Below are 23,010 nucleotides of genomic sequence, written 5' to 3'. Positions count from 1 at the left end.
TATAATGACCGCGTTAGTTGATCTCTGTGATGGGCGCCGTCATGTTCGTTAGCGCTGAATCCGAGCTGTGGGATTTATGACACGCAAATTCATTCTCTCCTCCAGAAAGACATTAAAGTAAGTCTGTGGTGAGCTGGGAGAAGAGGAGAGTAAACTTTATAGTTACTTACACAATCCGTATATGATATCTATAAAATATGTTGTCAGAACATTGTAAGGATCATTATTGCCACTTCCATAGACATCAGTGTGTATTTAAATGTCTGTAACCTAAAATAAGCATTATATGGTTGAAAACACTGAATAGTTGTGATAAAATGCAAGCACTCAGCACCAGCCAAAGCTCCAAAACAGATTTGAGTTCAGCAGTTGATCATGTGATGCGGTGAACTTACACTTCAGGGACCAGCCAAGACAAATCACACAAGTGTGATCGTACGAGTTAATGTTTATATTTTCTCAACTGCAAATGCGAAGAGAACTAGCATGTTCAGTTTTTCCTGTGAATGATTCACCAGTGCACATAATATTAAAACAAACTGGATGAGATCTGGAAATTTTTCTCACTCTTCTACTAAGGGCGTGCTTTCCTGCTGAAGAATGAAGATTGTGATGTTTTCAAGCCCAACTCTGATTGGTTGTTGAAACTCCGCTTTTAGGATAAAAGCCTCTGCTGGGGTTGCAAATTCATAAGTGCTTGCAGACTTTCAAGAGAAGCTTCTAATCAATACTTCCAGCAAATCTGGCTGATTATGAATGATATGATTGTTAGAATGGCTGCTTCTATACTGCTCTTGTGTCTTTTCTGCCTGGGATCAGCAGAGGCTGGGAAGTTATTAGTAGTTCCTTCGGATGGCAGCCACTGGACAGGCATGAAGCCTTTGGTGGAGGAGCTTGGCCGTAGAGGAAACCAGGTGGTGGTCATCATCCCAGAAGCAAGCTTGAGCATGGGTCCGTCAAAGCATACCACCACTTTGACATATCCAGTGCCCTACACCAAGGCCCAGCTTCAGGAGCAAATAAATGCAGGTGTTACTATGCTGACGAGTGTAGATTTATCTACAGATCTGGCCAGGCTTCTGAATTTCATCATAACTATGGATCTGCTTAATGATCTTACGACCCGAAATGTTGAGGGTGTGCTCTCCAACAAGGACTTGATGAAGAAGCTGCAAGTCTACAACTTTGATGCGATTCTCGCAGATCCGTTTGAGCCTACTGGAGCTATTGTTGCCGAATATTTCTCAATTCCAGCCATTTATATACAAACAGGCCATCCTTGTGGTGCCGACATTCTTGCCAGTCAATGTCCAACTCCAGCCTCTTATGTTCCACAAGTTTATACTCACTTTACTGACCGCATGAATCTCTGGCAAAGAAGTGTAAACCTGGTAAGGACTCTACTTCAACCCATGGCTTGTGGACGTTTGTTTGCTCGTGCAGATGAGATCGCCTCTCATGTACTTCAGAGAAAAACATCAATGGTGGAGATCTTGAGCCATGCAGCTCTCTGGTTTGTGCAGTCTGATTTTGCATTTGGATTCCCACGTCCGTTGATGCCAAACATGATCGTAGTTGGAGGAATGGACAACAAGAAAGCAGAATCTTTGTCACAAGTAAGTCTTCTAAAAGCTGTTATTTTGCCACTACTGCTGGGTTTGCCTGTGCTTGCCAGTATCCTGGGTTAAAATTAAAGACACATCAGAAAGTTCTCAATAGGTCTTTTCATGATAAATTAGCATTTTTTTGTGGAAATTTTGGAAAGATATTAGATTATTTGTGAAAAAATGCCCCAATAAGTGGCATCAAGAAGTTCATAGATGTTGAGAGGAGGGGGAACCTCTTTAAGCCATGTCACAGGTCTTTGAAAGAACAGAAAACGATAGAAACAATAGATCTAAAACATTTTTGACTTTCGTGGAATTTTATCACTTTACAAAACTCTACAAACCAGTTCTTTGGTTTCTGTGCACAAGGGCAAAGTGCAGCCTACCCCCTTTTCACCAGAAACACATTTCCCTTCTCTCACTGTAGATGTCACTGTAACTAATATTTTCAGTTATAACATCCATTTTTTTTATTTTGCCAAATATTTAATTAATTTCTTAGCTAACTACTTTAATTCAAGTAATTCCATTACCCATTTTGGATCAGTAAGACCAGTAAGATTTTTTGATCCAAAATACAGAAAGAAATGTACTATTTTGAAATCTTATTACAGATTTAATAATATTACAATGTAAAAAATATATAAAATTATTATTTGATCACCCTGTGATTTTACAAATTATTTTACTTAGAAATCATGGAGGGGTCTACAATTTTCAGCATAGGTGCATTTCCACTGTGAGAGACAGAATCTAAAAATAAAAATCCGTAAATCACATTGTATGATGTTTTTAACAATTTATTTGTGAATTACTATGTCAAATAAGTATTTGAGCACTTGAGTCAAACATGTTTAATAGTTGGTAGAGAAGCTACCAATTACACTGATCAAACGGTTCTTGCAGTTCTTCACCAGGTTTGCACACCCCGCAGGAGGGATTTTGGCCCACTCCTCCATACAGATCTTCTCTAGATCTGTCACGTTTCGGGGCTGTCACTGAGCAACACGGAGTTTCAGCTCCCTCCAATGATTTTCTATTGGATTTAGGTCTGGAGACTGGCTAGGCCACTCCAGAACCTTGTGCTTCTTACAGAGCCACTCCTTGGTTTTCCAGGCTGTGTGCTTTGGGTCATTGTCGTGTTGGAAGCCCAATATATCACAATACGTGGCCCCGTTCATCCTCTCCTTAACACAGTGCAGTCGTCCTGACCCCCCCCCCCCCACACACACACACCACCCAGATCATGACGCTTCGATCCCCATGCTTCACTGTAGGTATGGTATTATTGGGATGATACTCATCATTCTTCTTCCTCCAAACACGGCAAATGGAATTAAGACCAAAAAGTTCTACTTTTACTTTTTTTTTTTTTACTATTGCCCTGTAACCCTTTCCAGCTTTGTGAAGGTCTACAATTTTGTCTCTAGTGTCTTTTGACAGCTCTTTGGTTTTGCCCATGTTGCTACTTAGACTTTGGCTGATTGTGGGGTGCAAAGGTGTCTTTATTGACAGCTCAAAACAGGTGCTACTAATTTAGAATCACGGGCAGAGTGTAGCTGAACTATTTAGAGGCAAAAACAGATCTTTGAGGGTCAGAAATTTGACTGATAAGCAAGTGATCAAATACTTACTGTATTTGACCCAGTAATTCACAAATAAATTGATAAAAAATCATAAAATGTGATTTCCAGATTTTTTTTTTTTTGATTCTGTCTCCCACAGTGGAAATGCACCTATGCTGAAAATTGTAGACCCTTCCATGATTTCGAAGTAAGAGAACTTGCAAAATCACAGGGTGATCAAATACTTATTGACCTCACTGTGTGTGTGTGTGTGTGTGTATATATATATATATATATATATATATATATATATATGTATGTGTGTGTGTGTGTGTGTGTGTGTGTGTGTGTGCGTATATATATATATATTGAATTTATATCTGAAATTAAAGCTCAATATTCAGAATCATTACTCCAGTTGCAGTCTTGATGAGACTTCTTTAAAAAAACATTACAAGTCTAACTGATCCCAAACTTTTGAGTGCTAGTATATGTATGTGTATTAGCACTTGCTATTTAATTCTGTATGTTATTGTTTTTAAAGAATTATGCAACTGTATACACTTAATCATTGCCCGTACCTACTCTTAACTCTAAACATATCCATTTTATATATTTACCCAATTTATTTTAATACATTCTATTGACATATTCTGATTTTTAATTCAGTTTTCTTGGAAAGAGACTTAAGTTCACAACTGATGCATGAACCACTTAACTATGTGCACTAAACGGTAAAACAATAGCACTACAAATAAGTGTTTATTAGTACATTAATGCATTTAAAATAATTTTAATACAAATACCCATTTAGCTCTTACATTAGATAAAAGTAAGTAGTTGCCATGGATCTAGTCTTTGCATTTGTTTGTTTGATGTTTGAATCAGGTCTTCTCTGTTGAAATAAAATTGGCTAGATGGCGCTGTTACAAAACAAAAAGGGTCCTAGAAATGCAGTCCTAGAACTGCAGCCTCTGGTATTGCAGGAATGTAGTATTGTTTCATTAAAAAAAAAAAAAAAAATCTGTGCAAAAGTTAAATAGTAATGTGCTTTTTCTTTTCCCCCACTTTACAAACCATATCCATTTATTCCTATGTCATTTTTGGCATGACATACCATCTTTATTAAATTTTCACCCTGACTGGTTGCCTCGCCCCCTTATATAGATAAAGTCCCACCCAACAGTGGTCTCCTCCTCCACTGAACAAAAACCAGATTCTTTGTGAGATATTGGTGTCCTTTTAGTTGCTCATTAATAGGTTAATGAGCTTTTCTCAACGTCTCCTCCAGCTGGTAAAGGTCACTGTGCGAGATTTGTTTTAGACCAGTGACAAAATGACTGGCATGTGGGTGCTTCTGAGTCTCTTCTTCTTGGGTTCAGCTGAAGCTGGGAAGCTGTTGGTTGTACCATCAGATGGCAGTCACTGGTTGGGGATGAAGCCTGTTGTGGAAGAGCTGGGGAGAAGAGGAAACAAGGTAGTGGTTGTCATCCCAGACGCCAGTCTGAGAATGGGTCCGTCAGAGAATACCACCACTTTGACTTTGCCTTTGAATTTCCACGACCACTAATGCCTAACATGATCATGATTGGAGGAATGGCAACCAAGAAGCCAAAACCATTGTCTCGAGTAAGCTCTAATTACATTTGCATGCAAGTTACCCTCTAAAATTGCAGTGCTGTAGCTTTCTTGTTCATATGACTTTTCTCAGTCCATCATTATGGATGAGCAAACAAATACATGAGCAAACCTCAAAACAGCACCTATAGAGTGTTTTGTTTAAATTAATTGTTACTAATGGGCTGAGGAACTGTTTGGCTTTTTCTTGTTGCAAGCAAGTTGTAAGAGTACATAACAAGCCATTTTAGAAACATGTGAATGCTTCTCTTGAAACATCTCTACCTACAATAATATTAAAAACTTTATATCTGAGGCAAAGTACAGATTTGTTGAAGGTTGACACCTCCCCCTTGAACTTAGGTGACAGTTAACAATTTCTTAGCCAGAACGTACCTGCTGGAGTGCAAGATATTACAGTTTTTTTTACAATAGTTTTTGCACTAATAACTGAACCTTAATGTCATTTTTCAAAACTCTAGATACAAAACTCAAAACAGTCATTATTTGTAACACAGGCTGTCCAGTGTTCAAAACTTTGCATATTGCGTTCATATCTTTAAAGAAGCTTAGTGTTGTGCATTAGCAGAAGCATTGTTTCAAAAAATGAATTTATTATGAAATATTATAGGAACATTACTTTAGATCACCCATACACAAGTTACCCATTGTTTCAATGTGTTATGCAAGTACAATCATTAATAAATATAGTTGTACAAAATATGTGATTCAGGTTTCATTTTTTACTGTAGACTGAGAACAGTACAGACACAGTGGTATCATTGAAAATACTGTAATGTGGAATTTACTGATAAAATAAATCTCAGCATAGGTTTTCTAGGGAAAAATTTAGATTCAAAGTTTTGGCTGTTTTTTTTTCAGCAGGGTACAGTATACAGTTTACAGTATACTGTACCCTGCTGAAAAAAACAAAACAAAAAACTGCTAAAACCAAAACCCCTCTAAAACCAGCCTGCTGAGCCATTACCTCATTAAAACCACAAAAGCAATAACATAAAAATGACATCTTGCATGTACATGGGGCCATAGAAACCATATCTGATAACGAATGAAATATGACATCCATAGATACACGGTAAAAAAAAAAAAAAGTACTGCAGAGGTACAATTTTGTTCCTGGGCAACAAAATATATAAAGGTACCTTTAAAGGTACACAATGGGTCCTTATTGTACAATTATGTACCCAAAAAATTTTACCCTTGGTAACACCCCAGTGACAGCTACCCTAAAATGTATAGTTTTTACTACCGTTTTTTCTGAGAGTGTAGTGTAGTCCATCTGGGTCATATTCTGTGTTAACTGGTGTCAAATGATCTATCCTGAAACATGCACTATTTTCCATAAAAGCTATGCTTCAAGGGTAATGCAACAGTTACTTATCATTTTAAGCAGATGTATCAACTGATAGTTCAATCTTTGTAATGAAATGAATGCACACTCAACTCAGATGTAATGTGTGAGTTGCATTTTGAAATAGTAATACTTTGATGTTAAGTTGTGTCATTTTGAACAGGTGATTTAAGTTCAATGAACAAATGATATTTGGCTTATATGTTTTGTATCCAAGCATTTGAAAAATGTGTTAAGTGGTTTGAAAAATTTGCATTTTGATCATTGGTTGTGAATTATGTGTCTAGAGTTTTGAAAAATGACATTACGGTTCTGTTATTAGTGCAAAAATAATTGTAAAAAAACTGTAAAGAACACACAGTGTTTTATAGCCTTACAAAGCCTTACAGATCAGTGTTGTGTAAAATGAATAGAAATCAGCATTCATAGTAACTGGTTTTGTTTTGTATACATTTTAAATTTCTTGTTTAATGTGTTTTAAAAGCTAAATAAACACCTGACTGAGCATCATGTTTAATATCTTGTAAGGCTGCTTTCATATTGGTTGGAAATATAGACGAATAGATTTGTATTACTCAGGTGATTTAAATGTAGGCTGTTGTAAATTGAAACGACACGGATACAGATTACACACTGTCGGTGTCCTTATTAATGTGTTATTTAATGGTGCGTAATAGTTTGAATTGTGAGATTTCTCTGCATAAAATACACAGATATGCATTAGGGCTGGTCCGAATACCATTTTTTGAGCTTCGAAGCTTTGGTAGTAATCAACACCGAATATTCGAAGCTTCGGCGGGAGGGGCTGAACATATTCTTCTCTCTAATAAAGGCAGGAATCTCTGTATGTCTTTCTGTTTGCATTTTTATTATGTCGAGAACAGTTCATCCAAATGATTTTTGCTGTGGACCCAAGGGATTGCAGTGTTGCATTTTGGTGCACTATGGACACATAACACGTTCAGAATTAATGAACTGTAGCTAATAGAACATTGCAAGTTGGAAGCGGTGCGCCTCACGTAGGCAGAGCTTGCTTCGAGAACGAACACTGCGCTAGTGATACAAAACACACAGGTCTGTTAAGAGCAATACTTTTAATAAGGTAGCCTAACATTTTTTAACAAACAAATCACTCCCAAATCAGAAATTAGCAGCACAGTAATAACTGACACAGTAAAGTAGGCGATTTAAATAAAAGAAGAAAGAAAAAAAAATGGTGCGGTGTTTATATATAAATAAATTATTTATATCGAAATTATTTATAAATAAATATATATGCATTATACACTTTTATTAGATTATTAGAAACACCTGTTCAATTTCTCATTAATGCAATTATCTAATCAACCAATCACATGGCAGTTACTTCAATGCATTTAGGGGTGTGGTCCTGGTCAAGACAATCTCTTCTGAACTCCAAACTGAATGTCAGAATGGGAAAGAAAGGTGATTTAAGCAATTCTGAGCGTGGCATGGTTGTTGGTGCCAAACGGGCCGGTCTGAGTATTTCACAATCTGCTCAGTTACTGGGATTTTCACGCACAACCATTTCTAGGGTTTACAAAGAATGGTGTGAAAAGGGAAAAACATCCAGTATGTGGCAGTCCTGTGGGCGAAAATGTCTTGTTGATGCTAGAGGAAAGAGGAGAATGGGCCGACTGATTCAAGCTGATAGAAGGGCAACTTTGACTGAAATAACCACTCATTACAACCAAGGTATGCAGCAAAGCATTTGTGAAGCCACAACACGCACAACCTTGAGGCGGATGGGCTACAACAGCAGAAGACCCCACCGGGTACCACTCCTCTTCACTACAAATAGGAAAAGAGGCTACAATTTGCACGAGCTCACCAAAATTGGACAGTTGAAGACTGGAAAAATGTTGCCTGGTCTGATGAGTCTCGATTTTTGTTGAGACATTCAAATGGTAGAGTCAGAATTTAGCGTAAACAGAATGAGAACATGGATCCTTCATGCCTTGTTACCACTGTGCAGGCTGGTGGTGGTGGTGTAATAGTGTGGGGGATGTTTTCTTGGCACACTTTAGGCCCCTTAGTGCCAATTGGGCATTGTTTAAAAGCAACGGCCTACCTGAGCATTGTTTCTGACCATGTCCATCCCTTTATGACCACCATGTACCCATCCTCTGATGGCTACTTCCAGCAGGATAAAGCACCATGTCACAAAGCTCGAAACATTTCAAATTGGTTTCTTGAACATGACAATGAGTTCACTGTACTAAAATGGCCCCCACAGTCACCAGATCTCAACCCAATAGAGCATCTTTGGGATGTGGTGGAACGGGCACTTCGTGCCCTGGATGTGCATCCCACAAATCTCCATCAACTGCAAGATGCTATCCTATCAATATGGGCCAACATTTCTAAAGAATGCTTTTAGCACCTTGTTGAATCAATGCCATGTAGAATTAAGGCAGTTCTGAAGGCAAAAGGGGGTCAAACACCGTATTAGTATTAGAGTTCCTAATAATCCTTTAGGTGAGTGTATATAACATTGTGTATATAGGCCTACATATAAAATACATATGTATATTATTTTGAAACCCAAAATAAATGAGGCTCAAACATTATTAACAAACGTGCGTGTTTATTTGAGCACTTCCGTCAGTGAACAAGCAGCCTACAAAACGCTAAAATAAATCAAATAAATAATACATTTAAATATGAAACTAGCCTAAATAAGAATGTTAAATGGGCTATTAAACAAATATTCATTGCAAAAATTCATAAAACTTCGCCCGGACCTTGTCCGACAGCTCATCAGAATTCCTGGCCCGAGTCCGACTGGAACCCGTCTTTTTTCTCTTTCTCTTCCCCATTACACAGCTGCTGTTTTTAATAGCAAAGTGATTACATTTATTTTCGTTTATTTAGGTTATAAAGTTAATTTAGAAATATATTTGGAACACATTTTGTTTGTGAAATTCAAGTTTTTGTTTTTTTAAAGTAGGGGTGAGCGGGGCACAACCTACCGCGGGGTTAATTGTAACACACGTGGTTCAAATATTTCCACACATGCTAGCATAACCAAATTTACAGTATTTACTAGTTGCCATAGCAACACTATGCAGAGAAAAAAGAGAGCCAAAATTCAAAAGCATTTTGAAGATATTGCTGAATATTTATTTTACCATAGTAAAAGTACATTTCTGGCTGAAGTAAACTTTTCATTTCAGTTTTTAGAATTCATTTAAAAATTAGACAAATGCTATTATTTTAATCTCCAATTTGTTATTTATCAGTTTAGATAGTTTATTAATGCTTGGCAAACCAGCAGAAGACACTAACCTGTATTATATTCCAGTCACGCAGATGGGGAACGTTGTAACACTGTTACAATATGCCCCGCTGTTATTAAACTATGCTATTCTATGACATTAGCGATGCAATTTACACTATTGACTTGATTTTGATAAGAAACCACAAGAAACAGGTGAATAAAGGAGTGTTTTTCTCAATGTCTAAATGTGTTTAATCTATATTTGTCCACATTGTTTTGAACTACTGTACAGCTGTGTGTTGCGATTAGAACCGTTCCAAGCATTGTTGCGATGTGTTCATTGTCAAACGTCATTACTTCATTTGAAAAAGTTAACACATGTATTTTACTAACAAAATATTTTAGTTTTTTGTGTATATTTTTTTCATTCGATCAGATAACATTTTTAGCTGTCATAAGGTCGTATTACAACGTGCACCTCAGATGTTACAATGTACCCCACCTACGGGGCATGTTGTCACGTTTCACTTCCTTACTATTGAGGTAAATAAGAAAAACGTATACACTGTAAATATGAAACAAAGCGATATATTTGTACTAGACAAGTGTGAAAATAATATGGATAAAAATTGTACTCTGAACCCCAAGTGGATTTACATAAACCGCGAAATTCAAAAAGTGTTAGGTTGTGTCCTGCTCTCCCCTAACAACCAAGCGGCCAGTGGCAGACAAATCAGAATCGGAATTCTGATTCTGATTCAGGGGCCTCATTTATAAAACTTTCTTACGCACTGATTTGATCTTAGAGTGTTCGTACGATCAAATCCACGTCAAAGTACAGATTTATAAAAACCGTCTTTGACGTGGAAAGTACTTATCTCCACGTCAGATTCCAGCTTGGCGTACGACCGTTTCCTTGTGGTAATGCCTGGTATTGCAGATAGTTCAGCCTCACTATAATTTGATTTCTTGCGCTCCTTTTTACTTGCCATTGTCACAGAGTTTTTGCTTTAGGAATGAGCTCATTTTATATGTTAATTAATTAAGCAGGGGCGTTTCGACGGCGGAACATTCAGCTGCACACAATTCCACGATCATTTGTGATTTATAACCGAATGACTGGCATACGCATGGATTTCGTGTGTACGTTCGTTTCTCTGAATCGCTCTTACGATCAAATCAGAAAAGTTCTTAGATAAAATCAAGGATGGTTTCTACGCAAGTCTTTATAAATGAGGCCCCTGATCTGTCTGCCGCTTTCCGCTTGGTCGTTAGGGGAGAGCAATTTAGCCCTATCAAGTCATCACGATTTAAATTAAAATCCATAGGTATAAAAAACTTAAAGTATATCACAATATTAGTTGAATCGTTTAACCTTGATAAATGTGTGCTATTAGGCGCATATCCGATCGTTTGTACGGAGAAAAAGCTGAAAAGTAAAGCTGAAGCGTGCTTTGCAGAACATGGGGGCGCCTGTGCGATGTGAAACTTCATTTTTGCTCATAAAGGTAAGACTAATATATCATCCAGAACTGTAAAAACAAAACTCTTTCATTAGCTATAAGCTTAATCCATAAATATGCATTTAGGCATTAAAGGCGCGTCCAATGAGCAAATGGCCAGTCAGGATCGTCAACTTCATCTTTGTGTCAAATACTAGTTTATTAATAAATATTTCAAATATCTCCTTACTTTTCCCCCGACACATTCATGGTAGCCTAATTATTTTTGCTGGGGCTTTGCGGTCAGCTTTAGCCTACTGCGTGCATTTAAACGCGGAGGCGCGGTTGTCATTGCGACAGTCACAGCCTTAGTTGCTTCCACCATGCAAGTGGGCCCGACTGTACTTTATAGTATCTCTCAAATATTGCTCAATCTCTCTCTCTCTCTCTCTCTCTCTCTCTCTCTCTCTCTCTCTCTCTCTCTCTCTCTCTCTCTCTCTCTCTTTTTTTTGCTGTCTTTGTGTTAGTGGTGCAGTAGTCTGATCTTCTTCATTCATATTTAAGCGCGAATGAGAACCGTTTCGCGGGGGATGCAAGGTGTATGAAAAAAAAAGAATATTCCAATCTCAAAATTTAAAATCAATTAACCCACCGAACGAATATTCCAATAATCCAGCCCTAATATGCATATGAACAGCTGTCTAAAGAGAGGTCCAAACAACAAGCCTACAATATAGGGTATCTATAAAAGTTGCTTCTTGTTTTGAGAAATAAGGCACTGTTTGAGTGCATTAAGCGAGAGTACATAGTCAGAAAACTTTATATTTGCAGAGAGTGACTAAAGGTTGGAAAGACCTTATATGGTTTTATACAAATTGCTTACCTCAGTCGCTTGTGTAGAAGACTCTATCTTCTTATGTTCCACAAGCTTTCACTCATTTTTCACACACAATGACGTATGAACCTGGTAAAGTCTCTGCTCCAGCCCATGCACTTAGCCTTGGAATTCCCACGTCCAGTGATGACAAACATGTTCATGATAGGAGAAACAACTAGAAACCACATTGTTTAGATCTTAATAGCTTTACAGGTGCTGTAGCTGTATATGTATGTATTTCTTAATCCTTAATCTCTGTTGTCATTTTAAAACAAGAACTAGAATCACTTACAACAGGGATCCTCAAATCTGGCCCATGTGACCCATTTTCATGTAGAGTTTAGCTCTAACCCTAATCAAACACACCTGAGAATTCTAATCAATGTTATCAGGATCATCAGTGAATCATAAGTAGGTAAGTTCGATCAGGGTTGGAGCAAAACCCTGCAGCGCCCCTGCTAAAAAAAACTGGGCCAGTTTTAACTAAACCAGCCAAGGCCTGTTGGCTGGTCTTAGCTGGTTTAAGCTGGAAGTAGCTGGTTCCCTTCCGGGAACTCGAGCTGCGTCAGAACGCTATGGGGAACGCTATTGGTAAACGCTATTGGTGAACGCTATTGGTGAACTCTATTGGTGAACGCTATTGGTGAACCACACTCTGAATCCGTATCGACTGTCCAATAGGAGGGCGTGACGTCACGGGCGTGATGATGTCACCGACCAGGAAGCTATAAAAGCACGTGCGCTGGCAACGGCGCCAGCATCTGTTATTCAGTGAAGCTCTCTGTGTCTGTCTGTTTCACATTTTTTGTGCCAGTTTGCACAAGCTTTTATTTCTGAGTGAAACATGCCTGTAGATAGGAGTTTTGTGGGCAAAAGTCTGAGCAAGGGCAGATCGCGTTTCAGACTGTGTGTTCCTCCCTGTCAGTGTTACATTACTGATGGGGATACACACAGTCTGTGCATGTTCTGCCTGGGATCGGAGCACGCCCAGTCAGCTCATGAGAGGTCTGGCTGTGAGCACTGTGAGTCTTTCCCTCTGAGGCGGAGCGGCGGCTGCATTCTTGGGGTTCGCAGCTAGATCTGATGGAGGAAATGGAGACGGGTAACCCCCTATCTTCTTCCTCACCCACCAGATCTGTAGCTCGTTCTGAAGGGTCGAAAGCCCGCTCTGCAGGCTCTTCCCCCCAGGAAACGGGCTCGGCGCTCCGCCTATCTTCCTCTGAGGAGGAGGATGTGGTAGGCGCTGCTGAGGATCTGCTCCCTCAGTCGCACCAGTATGAGGAGCTGTTGGAGGTGGTAACTCGGGCGGTGTCCAAGCTGAACATCGATTGGCCTCCCGAGAAACATCATGAGCCGTAGCGAAGCAAATTAGATGAACGCTTCCTGCGGACTAAAACGCCACCTCCACGTAGGAGCCTTCCCTTCTTTCCCGACCTCCATACTGAGGAAGAGAGGTCGTGGAATAGACCATTCTCTTCTCGGATCTTTGTCCCCGCCTCCGACTATTATGGGAATGTGGCGGGGCTTACCAAGAGGGGATATAAGGCGATGCCCGTATATCCTAAACGAGTATCCTAAACCACAAATGCCGAACATGGTCCAAATAGGGGGCATCAACTGTGCTAAGAAGGATCCACTGACAAGGGTAAGATGTTAAAGAACATTTTTTTGCTGTTTGACTCCCAAGCATGTTACATGACACCATATTCATTAAACAGTGCCAGGACAACCAAGATCTAGTTTAGAATACTTCAAATTAATTTGAACATGCATAAGAATAAACTTATAAGTCCATGTGCTGTGAATTACATGGAACTTTCATGGGAAATTCTTCTGTGCAAATTAAATAATCCACAAACAATTATCAGTGAATGAGATGTAAATGTGTTTAATAATAAGCTTCCTCTAATAGTGTACTGATGCTGTTTTGTTTTTGTTTTTTTGTTTTTTTACAAAATTTTCTTCTCTGCAAAAAATTGTCTTGCAGGTCGAGGGGGTTGAATAATTTGGTCCCACTTTACATTAGTGAGCTTTAACTACTATGTACTTACATTTAAATTAATCATTTGGCACAATGTACTTATTGTGTACATGTTTTTACATTGTACTTATTTTTTTTAAAAACCTTTATGTAATTACATTTGTAATTAATTTCTATAATTACCACTGTTAACCCATCCCTTACATCCTAACCCACCCTTAAACCTACTCATACCACCAAAGCTGTCCCTAACCTTACCTATATCCCACCTTAATAGAAGCAAATGTGTTTTGCAATGCAATATGACCACATTAAGTACATTGTAATTATTTTTATATAAGTATATATAAGTACATAATAGTTAAGGCCACCTAATATAAAGTGTGACCAATAATTTTGAATGCTACTTTATAGACTATATATGTATATATTTCTTAGTCCCTAATCTTTGTTTTCATTTTAAAAAATGAACTAGAAACACATATATTTTCAGTAACTTACACAAAATTCTCAAAGACCTGTAAATATAGGTGATGCTGACTGGTGGCAGCTGTTGGACACTACCATACTACTTTTACTGTTTTGCTGTATAAATGATAAATGGTAATTCTTTAGGACAAAAGACCTTTTACTGTTTTTATTATATTGCTCCACTTGTCCATGTCAGTAGTGTGATGTTTTTTTCACTGATTCATTCTGCAGGTTGCATTAAATACACCTGTAGGTGGTGACAAGTGACCAATGATCAATTAAATTAATATATTCAGAACATTTTTTCACTCAGGAACGCCAAAGCTGCATGTTGCTCAGAGATATGCCACTGTTGCTGGTAAAATTGTGCTTTTTGTGATTTACGTTACAATTTTAACTTAATGTTTACTGAAGTGTTGTATAAAATCAAAACTTGCAGTTGTGCTGTTCGTCTGAATATAAACATGGGTGTTATTATATAACAATAAAGAGTTTTATTGTTCTGAATGTCAACACTGCTCACTGTGGTAAAGATGTCATCTTTACCACAGTGAGCAGTGTTGACATTCAGAACAATAAAACTCTTGCCCACGTTCTGAAGTATATAAAATAACCATATTCTGTAATGCTTTGTATAAACAAGGACAATAACCTCTGTGGGAGATTTTAGTAAAACTGATTAGAATAGCTGAAATTATAAAGTCTTGCGGTTTGTCCTGCACTCACACCAGTAAACATGTTAGAGATCATTTTTTGTAGTATGTATAGTAAATACTGCAGTATGATGATAAAAAAAGGCAAGTTTGATTTCATTGTGAATTCAAATGATTTGGAGACAATCTACATGCAGGGAAAAAATTAAATGTCAAAAATGATATCATAAAGACAACCCCTCCAGACCATCATGACTGTGTATCAAGATTAAAATGTATCTTTAAAAATCAAATAAGCTGACCTTTTTAATGACCAGGTAAAATTAGTTTTGTTCATGTGGTGCATCTCCCCAAAAACATGATGAACCTGTTACAGAAATTTTGTCCTATTTGCCTTTGTTCGAACAAAGCTATCTCTAGATAAGAGACAACAGTTGTTGTATACTCATACGTTCCTGAAACCATTAACCCAGTACTACATCTAACCCACTTAGGTTTTATGCTGCACGCACATGCTTCCAAGTAACCTATTAACTCACACTTACCTTTTGTCCAGTTTTAATGCACCTCCTCTTTTGAAAACATTGGTAGTCCACTTAATTTTATCGTATTCCTGCTGTATAAATGTTAGAAGGATGGTGAGAACGCTCATTATTCCCGCTCTGGGGCTTCTAGCCTTGCTATGCTTGTTCTCCTCGGAGCCTGTACAGGCTGGAAAGGTGCTTGTCGTGCCAGTGGATGGCAGCCATTGGTTGAGCATGAAGATCCTGGTGGAAGAGCTTTCTCAGAGGGGACATGAGATGGTGGTCCTGGTCCCTGAAACCAGCATTCTGATTGGGAAGTCTGGTAATTACACCACTAAGACTTTTCGTGTGCCTTACACCTTTGCTGAGCTGAATGCTAACTTGGACCATATAAGGAAGCATGCACTTGAGAAGCCTCCACAAATGACTGATATCATATCAAATTGGGCGAACTTGGTGCAGTTCACGGAAATGCAAGTGAAAGCCTGTGAAGGGCTGCTGTATGACGAGTCCCTGATGAAGAGTCTAAGAGAGACGGGATTTGATGTTGTGCTCACTGATCCTTTCCTGCCCTGTGGGTCCATCATTGCCAATTCCTTCTCACTTCCTGCCATTTACTTCTTGCGTGGACTTCCCTGTCGGCTTGATGAGGCAGCTGCCCAGTGTCCCTCGCCTCCATCTTTTGTCCCGCACTTCTTGACTGGTTACACAGATAAGATGACTTTCCCTCAGAGAGTAAGAAACATGCTTATGACCATTTTCAGTAAGTACTTATGCCACCAACTTTTTGGCAGCTTTAGTGAACTGGCCAGTCGATATCTGCAGAAGGACATTACGTACAAAGAGTTATTAGGTAACGGTGCAGCCTGGCTTCTAAGGTACGAATTTACCTTTGAGTATCCCAAACCACTAATGCCGAACATCATCCAAATAGGGGGCATCAACTGTGCTAAGAAGGGTCCACTGACAAGGGTAAGATGTTAATGAACATAGGCATTCTCATTTGTTCTGTATTGTCTGGTTCACAAAATGAAAATCCTTCACATTGTCAGATATATTTTACAATTATGTGATGCACTTACTGATAAGGCTTTGCAGTTAATTAAAAAATATCCAGATTAATACTGTAATATATATTTTTTTTCTGTCTGTTACAATTGAACATTTAAGTAAAATTCCTTTTTAATATGTGCAGTAATGCTAGAACATGATGTGTGTATTTTGAAAGAGCGTTTTTACTGTTTTTACTGTGTACTTGAACATGCTGTCATGCTTGGTGGTTCGAAAAACGCATAATTTTTCACATAATTTACATTATTACAATAGCTTTCTCCCCAGGCTGGCACAAATGACTCGATTAGTTCCGGTTTCCACCTTCCAAAAAACAAAATGTATTTTGATTGGTCAGCAGTCCCACTGCATTGCAATTGGCGAACAGCGTAGACCATGTTCCGCCCTGCTGCACCCCTTCCCAAAGCAGCAAACTAGATTAAAGTGATTCTTACGTTTTAAATATGGATATTTTTTTTTTTACAAAAACACATCTGATCGTTAAAGGAGGCTTTTACTGACGGCCCCGGAGCCATGTGAGGCACTTTTTCATTATGGATCGACTTGTTTTGGACTGATGGAACACTTGCCTGTGCCGTTCAGTCTATGCTGTTGTATGAGTGCCAGAATTGATTTAATATAACTCTGATTGCATTCATCTGAAAGAAGGAAGTCATATACACCTAGGATGCATGAAGGGTGAGTAAATAAAACGCTACAATATTGTTGGTCCTATTGTCAGCCTGCGAGATTGCCAATACGTGATATTATCATTATTGTGCTAATGTATTTAATTATTTGCATGCCCGAAACCATAAGGCTAGTGAAGCTATCTACACTGTATGATGAATAAATCTCTTACCACACACTGCACGTCTAGGGCAAGGCGCCAACGCATCCACAGATAATCACTAGTCAATGTTCGCGTTTACATCAGCAGCGGATCTGCGTGTGTTTGGACCCTCTGTACAACACACGTGAACGGCGCGGCTTCAGCACGGCTACCGGAGCAGTTCGCGGACCCTTTAGTTAAAGCTCGGGTTTAAACGAGCTGACCTGCGGCTCACTGAAGCATCCCAAAAGCGGCTGTCCATAATACATGGCTAAAGTTAGGCGAATCCCCCACCCGCCAACGAATTGAATTTCAGAAGGCGGGATTTACGTTGTGACATAATAGCCTCCGGAAAACAAACGCTGTAGTCCAAATGAGCTGTTTCGTTGTAGTTCTTGAAAAGGGATTTTTAAAAACTAAATATCTCCCTTTGGAGTGGACTTTGAGATTTTTAACTTTGTAGATTTTTTTTTATGCCCAAACATACAAACACACACTGGCTAAAGTTCAAAAAGTGGAAAAGCATAATTGGACCCCTTTAAACAGGACAACCAAGATCTAGTTTATAATCCTCCAAATTCATTGGAACAAATGTAAGGACAAACTCATAAGTCCATGTGTTGTATATTGGGTGCAAATAACCCACAACAATTATCAGTGAATGAGATACATTGATTCCTTCTGTGCTGTATTTGGACTGAACACAGCCTACTATCTGAAAACATGGCCACCCCTTTGAACCTTGTTCTGATTCATTTAAAGGTGGTACTTTGACCTGTGTGGTTACACTGCATGTGTGTTTTTCTTCCTCAATCTCCTTCAACTGCCAGTGTTCTTCACACCACTGATGAAATGGCTAGCTTGTGTTTGCTTCCGGGTTTCTTACTTCCTATGTTCCACAAGCTTTTACTTACTTTACTGACCGCATGAATCTTTAGCAAAGAAGTTTGAACCTGGTAAGGACTCTTCTTCAGTGAGTCCCTCACTAGTGAGTCTTTTTTTTTTTATTGTTCAGTTCTTAATAGGCTTACTATAACACTAGGTGCTGTATCAACAACTAGTTTTCTTAATCTCTGTAATTATCCTGAAATAGAAAAGAAACAAAAATGTGGGGACTTCCGGTTTGGCAATGTAGGAGAGAGACGTAGGGCGAAGGGGCTCCCGGTCAACTCTTTTATTATCTTTAACCCCTTAAGCTCTGCAGCATATTTTGGATTTTTTTCAGAGTTAGGCACACCAGAATTTAAGAGAGCGCCCTAACCACATACTTTGGAATAAATTGATAAAAATGGTCTCATTTGACAGGAAACTTTCTGAATTTTAAAACATGAGTAAATTTTTGCATATTTTGTATTGTATATGTTTGTAATATTGTCATAAACACAGTCAAAAAGTCAGATTTTTATATATTTTTTTTATAATTTTTTTTATGTATATATCTGTAAATTAGGAAAAGTTTGGTCTATGTTCCTTCAAGAGGTCTCATTTTATTCCACTAGGTGGCAGTAAACACAGGAAAAAAGAATTTTTTTGATAACATCTTCCAAGCAAAAGTTATTTAGCTTTGACTGAAATGAGGCATTGGAGTCTCCTTTAATTCTCTTTTTTTTTTTCTGAATGCAGTAGACACACCTGAACTTAAAAGAGCGCCCTAACCACATACTTTGGAATAAATTGATAAAAATGGTCTCATTTGACAGGAAATATTCAGTGTTTTAAAACATGGGTAAAATATTGCATATTTTGGATTTCATATTTTTACAATATTGTCATAAACACAAAGAAAAAGTAAGAAAAATTATTATTGTTTTAATTTAGTTGTTATTTAGAAGTCTGTAAATAAGGACCAGTTAGGTCTATGTTCCTTTAGGAGGATTCTTTTGATTCCACTAGGTGGCAGTAAACACAGGAAAAAAGAATTTTGTTGATAACATCTTCCAAGCAAAAGTTATTTAGCTTTGACTGAAAGGAGGCATAGGAATCTCCAATTGTGCTTTTACATTATTCATTTTTGATTTCTGAAAGCAGTAGACACACCAAAGGGCGCCCTACCCATATACTTCGGAATAAACTGACAAAAATGGTCTCATTTTAAAGAAAACAACCTAAGCTAAAAGCTGCTATAGGATTTTAGGCTAGAATGTGAACACAGATGTAGTTATCAGTGCAGAAATATGATGCAAAAGTTTGCTTGTTCACAGGAGTCATTTCAGTTTTCGTGTTTCTTTTGAAATTATTCTTCGATATTTTACTGTAATGTGAAAAATCTGTGAAGTGAATATATATTTATATTCCTGAGAGTAAGAGCTTTCATTTGATATATGACTTGTCTATTTTTAGTGAGTTTGTGTGCCATAAATATGAAACATCATCATTTGTCTGATTTTCTCGAGGGGGGGGGAGGTTGCGCAATAACAAATTTAGACTGTATTTTTTTTTTTTATGTAAAATTAATGCAAATATCATGGGATTCGCAAGAAAGCAGAGGTTCTAAGCTTTCAAAAAATACCATATATGTCTAGTTTTGTGCTTCACAGTTCATAGATTAAAAAAAAATAATACGATGACCCCCCCCCGTGGACCCGTCGGTGGGTCCAAGGGAGTGGCCAGAGCTGAAGAGATTTTAGTTGATATTTACAAGTCTGTAATTTAGGACCTGTTTGGTCTATTTCCCAGCAGAAAGTTTCTTTTGATTCCACAAGGTGGCAGGAAACACGAGAAAAAAGAATTTTGTTGATAACATCTTCCAAGCAAAAGTTATTTAGCTTTGACTGAAAGGAGGCATAAGAATCTCCGATTGTGCTTTTGCATTAGTAATTTTTTTTCAATTTCTGAAAGCAGTAGACACACCAAAGGGCGCCCTACCCATATACTTCGGAATAAACTGACAGAAATGGTCTCATTTTGAAGAAAACAACCTAAGCTAAAAGTTGATATAGGATTTTAGGTTAGTATGTGAGCACAGATGTAGTTATTAGCGCAGGAAATATGATGCAAAAGTTGGCTTGTTCACAGGAGTCATTTCAGTTTTCGTGATTCTTTTGAAATTATTCTTTGATATTTTACTGTAATGTGAAAAATCTGTGAAGTGAAGCACATATTTATATTCCTGAGAGTAAGAGCTTTCATTTGATATATGACTTGTCTATTTTTAGTGAGTTTGTGTGCCATAAATATGAAACATCATTATTTGTCTGATTTTCTCGAGGGGGGGGGGGAGGTTGCGCAATAACAAATTTAGACTGTATTTTTTTTTTTTATGTAAAATTAATGCAAATATCATGGGATTCGCAAGAAAGCAGAGGTTCTAAGCTTTCAAAAAATACCATATATGTCTAGTTTTGTGCTTAACAATTAATAGATTTTTTAAAAATAATACGATGACCCCCCTGCGGACCCACCGGTGGGTCCTAGGGCGTGGCCAGAGCTTAAGGGGTTAATAATCGAAGTCTTACACACATATTAAGCATAGCATCGGCGTAAACACACTTATAAACTACCGGTACGTAAAGCAATATACTTATAAGGACGCTAAACCCACACGACGGCGAAATGGAAACCAGACACAGCGTTGCTAGCAAGCTAGCATCAATGGCGGCTGCGCTCACCGAAGCGGAAACACCTGACGACAGCAAGCACGGGGATCCTATCTCCATGTCTGAACTGATTACAGAACTGTCTAAGCAGCGGGCCAACTTCAAGGAAGATGTGGCCACATTAATCCAAGAGTCAATTCAGCCTCTGCAAGCTTCAGTGGATGGGCTACGTAACGAAGTTAGCTCTTTCCAGGGCCGACTCGTAGCGGCAGAAACCCTGTCAGGTGACAACTTTCAACGGATTTGTGAAGCTGAAGCTACCATCAAATCCCTTCAGGCCACGAATGCAACCCTGCTGGATCGCCTTGAAAACCTGGAAAATAGATCTCGCAGAGCCAATCTTCGTATTCTGAATGTGCCTGAAGGAAGTGAAGATGGCCATGACGCTACTATTTTTATTTCAAAGTTGCTGAAGGACGTCATGGGGGATAACGTGTTCCCGTCCCCCCCGGAGCTGGACCGTGCACACCGCGCAGCTGGACCTAAACCTGCAACAGGACGACCCCCACGGCCCTTTATCCTGTGTTTCCACCGGTACCAGGAGAAAGAAGCCGCTCTGAGATGGTCCAGGCAGCACGAAGTAAAGTATAAGGGCGTCACTTTGAGATTATACCCAGACCTCAGCACCGCTCTCGCCAAGAAAAGAGCGTCATTTAACGGTGTTAAACGGGATCTCTACCAGAGAGGAGTGCCGTTCCGCCTGCTTTTTCCAGCCCGACTTAGAGTCACTTTTGATGGAGAAAGTCACCTCTTTGAGACACCAGAAGAGGCCCAAGCGTTCTATGATCGCCGTGTTGCTAAATAAACATCTGTCGGCAGGCTTGCTGCGTCTGGAGAAGTAATGACTGTGACTTTTATTCTGTGGCAACCGTGCACTTTGTGTTCGGGGATTGACTGCTGACGTTAACAAAGGGGAAAAAGAAAAAAATCATCATCATAACTCAGCCGGGATGTCTCCGTTAATGTGGACTACTTTTGGTTTTGGTTTCTCCAGGCTCTTGGGACTCAGTGGGTAAGATAAAAGGAAGAATCCATACGTAAACTGTTTATTTTAATTTTCAATATCTACCCACACTTTCACGAGTAATGTTGAATTGTGTATGGTCTTGTTTAGATCACTACCATATTATTCTTTATTCCTACCTTGTTTTATTTTTATAGATATTAATAACTTTAGGATAAAGGACCATATGTTTAGTTGCTCTGCTATGTGCTGCAGCCAGACAGCTGCACTGTTAAGCTAATTTTAACTAGAGCTCTGGCCACTGATCACATAAAAGCTTGATTATGATGTTGTATGGTTAAGATGTTACCCTGAAAAGCAGCATATTTGCCTACATATGCCACAGTTTATAACCACAGTTACTGATTAGGTTTATAGATTAATGGTGTAATTCCTGCATACTAAGTTGATTGGGAGCCCTCCCAAGTTAGTTATTGAGAGGATGGTCTATCGGGAGATCTACGAGTTATGTAGGGAACTGCAGTTTGCTTCAGTTGGGGAAGTGAAGGCACAGTTTGGATGGGTTCTAACGGGGTTCAAGTTCAGTGCTGTATTGGGTTATATGGTTCATTTGTGTGTTTTTTTTTTTTTTTTTTTTCTTTTTTTTTTTTTTTTTGTGGACAAGACAACATGCTTCCATATGATGGGATTTCAGATGAGGTCACTGGGTCATGACAGCCATAAAACTTAACTAGTAGGCTATGTCTGACTTATCAAGCAGCAAGGAAAGACTGAGAGGTTCAACAGTACGCTTCACTAGTTGGAACGTAAAAGGCATGAGAGGGCCGGTGAAACGTGCAAAAATTCTTGCCCACCTTAAAAAATTAAAAACAGAAATAGCATTTTTGCAAGAAACACATTTGGTAGCAGCAGATCATATGAAACTTAAAAAACCATGGGTAGGACAACTTTACCACTCACAATTCAACACCAAAGCAAGAGGAACAGCGATATTAATACACAAAAATGTACAGTTTACTCTTAATGAGTCCATATCAGACCCACAGGGCCGATTTGTCATAGTGACTGGATCCCTCTTTAATATCCAAGTTACACTTGCTTGTATATATGTTCCTAATTGGGACGATGCCAGCTTTGTATCCAGACTCATCTCTGTCTTACCCAACATGAACTCTCACCGTTTGATTCTTGGCGGCGACATTAACTGTGTTGTAAATC

The 23,010-nt window shown here is 38.6% G+C and overlaps 1 protein-coding gene across 3 annotated transcripts in view; it reads left to right on the top strand.

Moving 5' to 3' along the window:
- The window catches only part of LOC141340347 (UDP-glucuronosyltransferase-like), a 44,445-nt gene that overhangs the window by 6,165 nt on the left and 15,270 nt on the right, over nt 1-23,010 (top strand). Inside the window, exon 1 of one of the 3 annotated variants that reach the window (XM_073845277.1) lies at nt 644-1,616. The exons of 1 other annotated variant lie outside the window; for it this stretch is intronic. In XM_073845277.1, the coding sequence (XP_073701378.1) occupies nt 753-1,616 (864 nt within the window). In that variant the 5' untranslated portion in view covers nt 644-752. Of the gene's footprint in view, nt 1-643; nt 1,617-15,461; nt 16,323-23,010 lie in introns of those variants that run through there. One more of the 3 variants, XM_073845278.1, reaches the window with a different exon arrangement.

Source organism: Garra rufa, chromosome 8 (genome assembly GCF_049309525.1).
Source record: "Garra rufa chromosome 8, GarRuf1.0, whole genome shotgun sequence".
NCBI lineage: Eukaryota > Metazoa > Chordata > Actinopteri > Cypriniformes > Cyprinidae > Garra > Garra rufa.
This window is presented reverse-complemented; position numbering and strand designations above follow the sequence as displayed.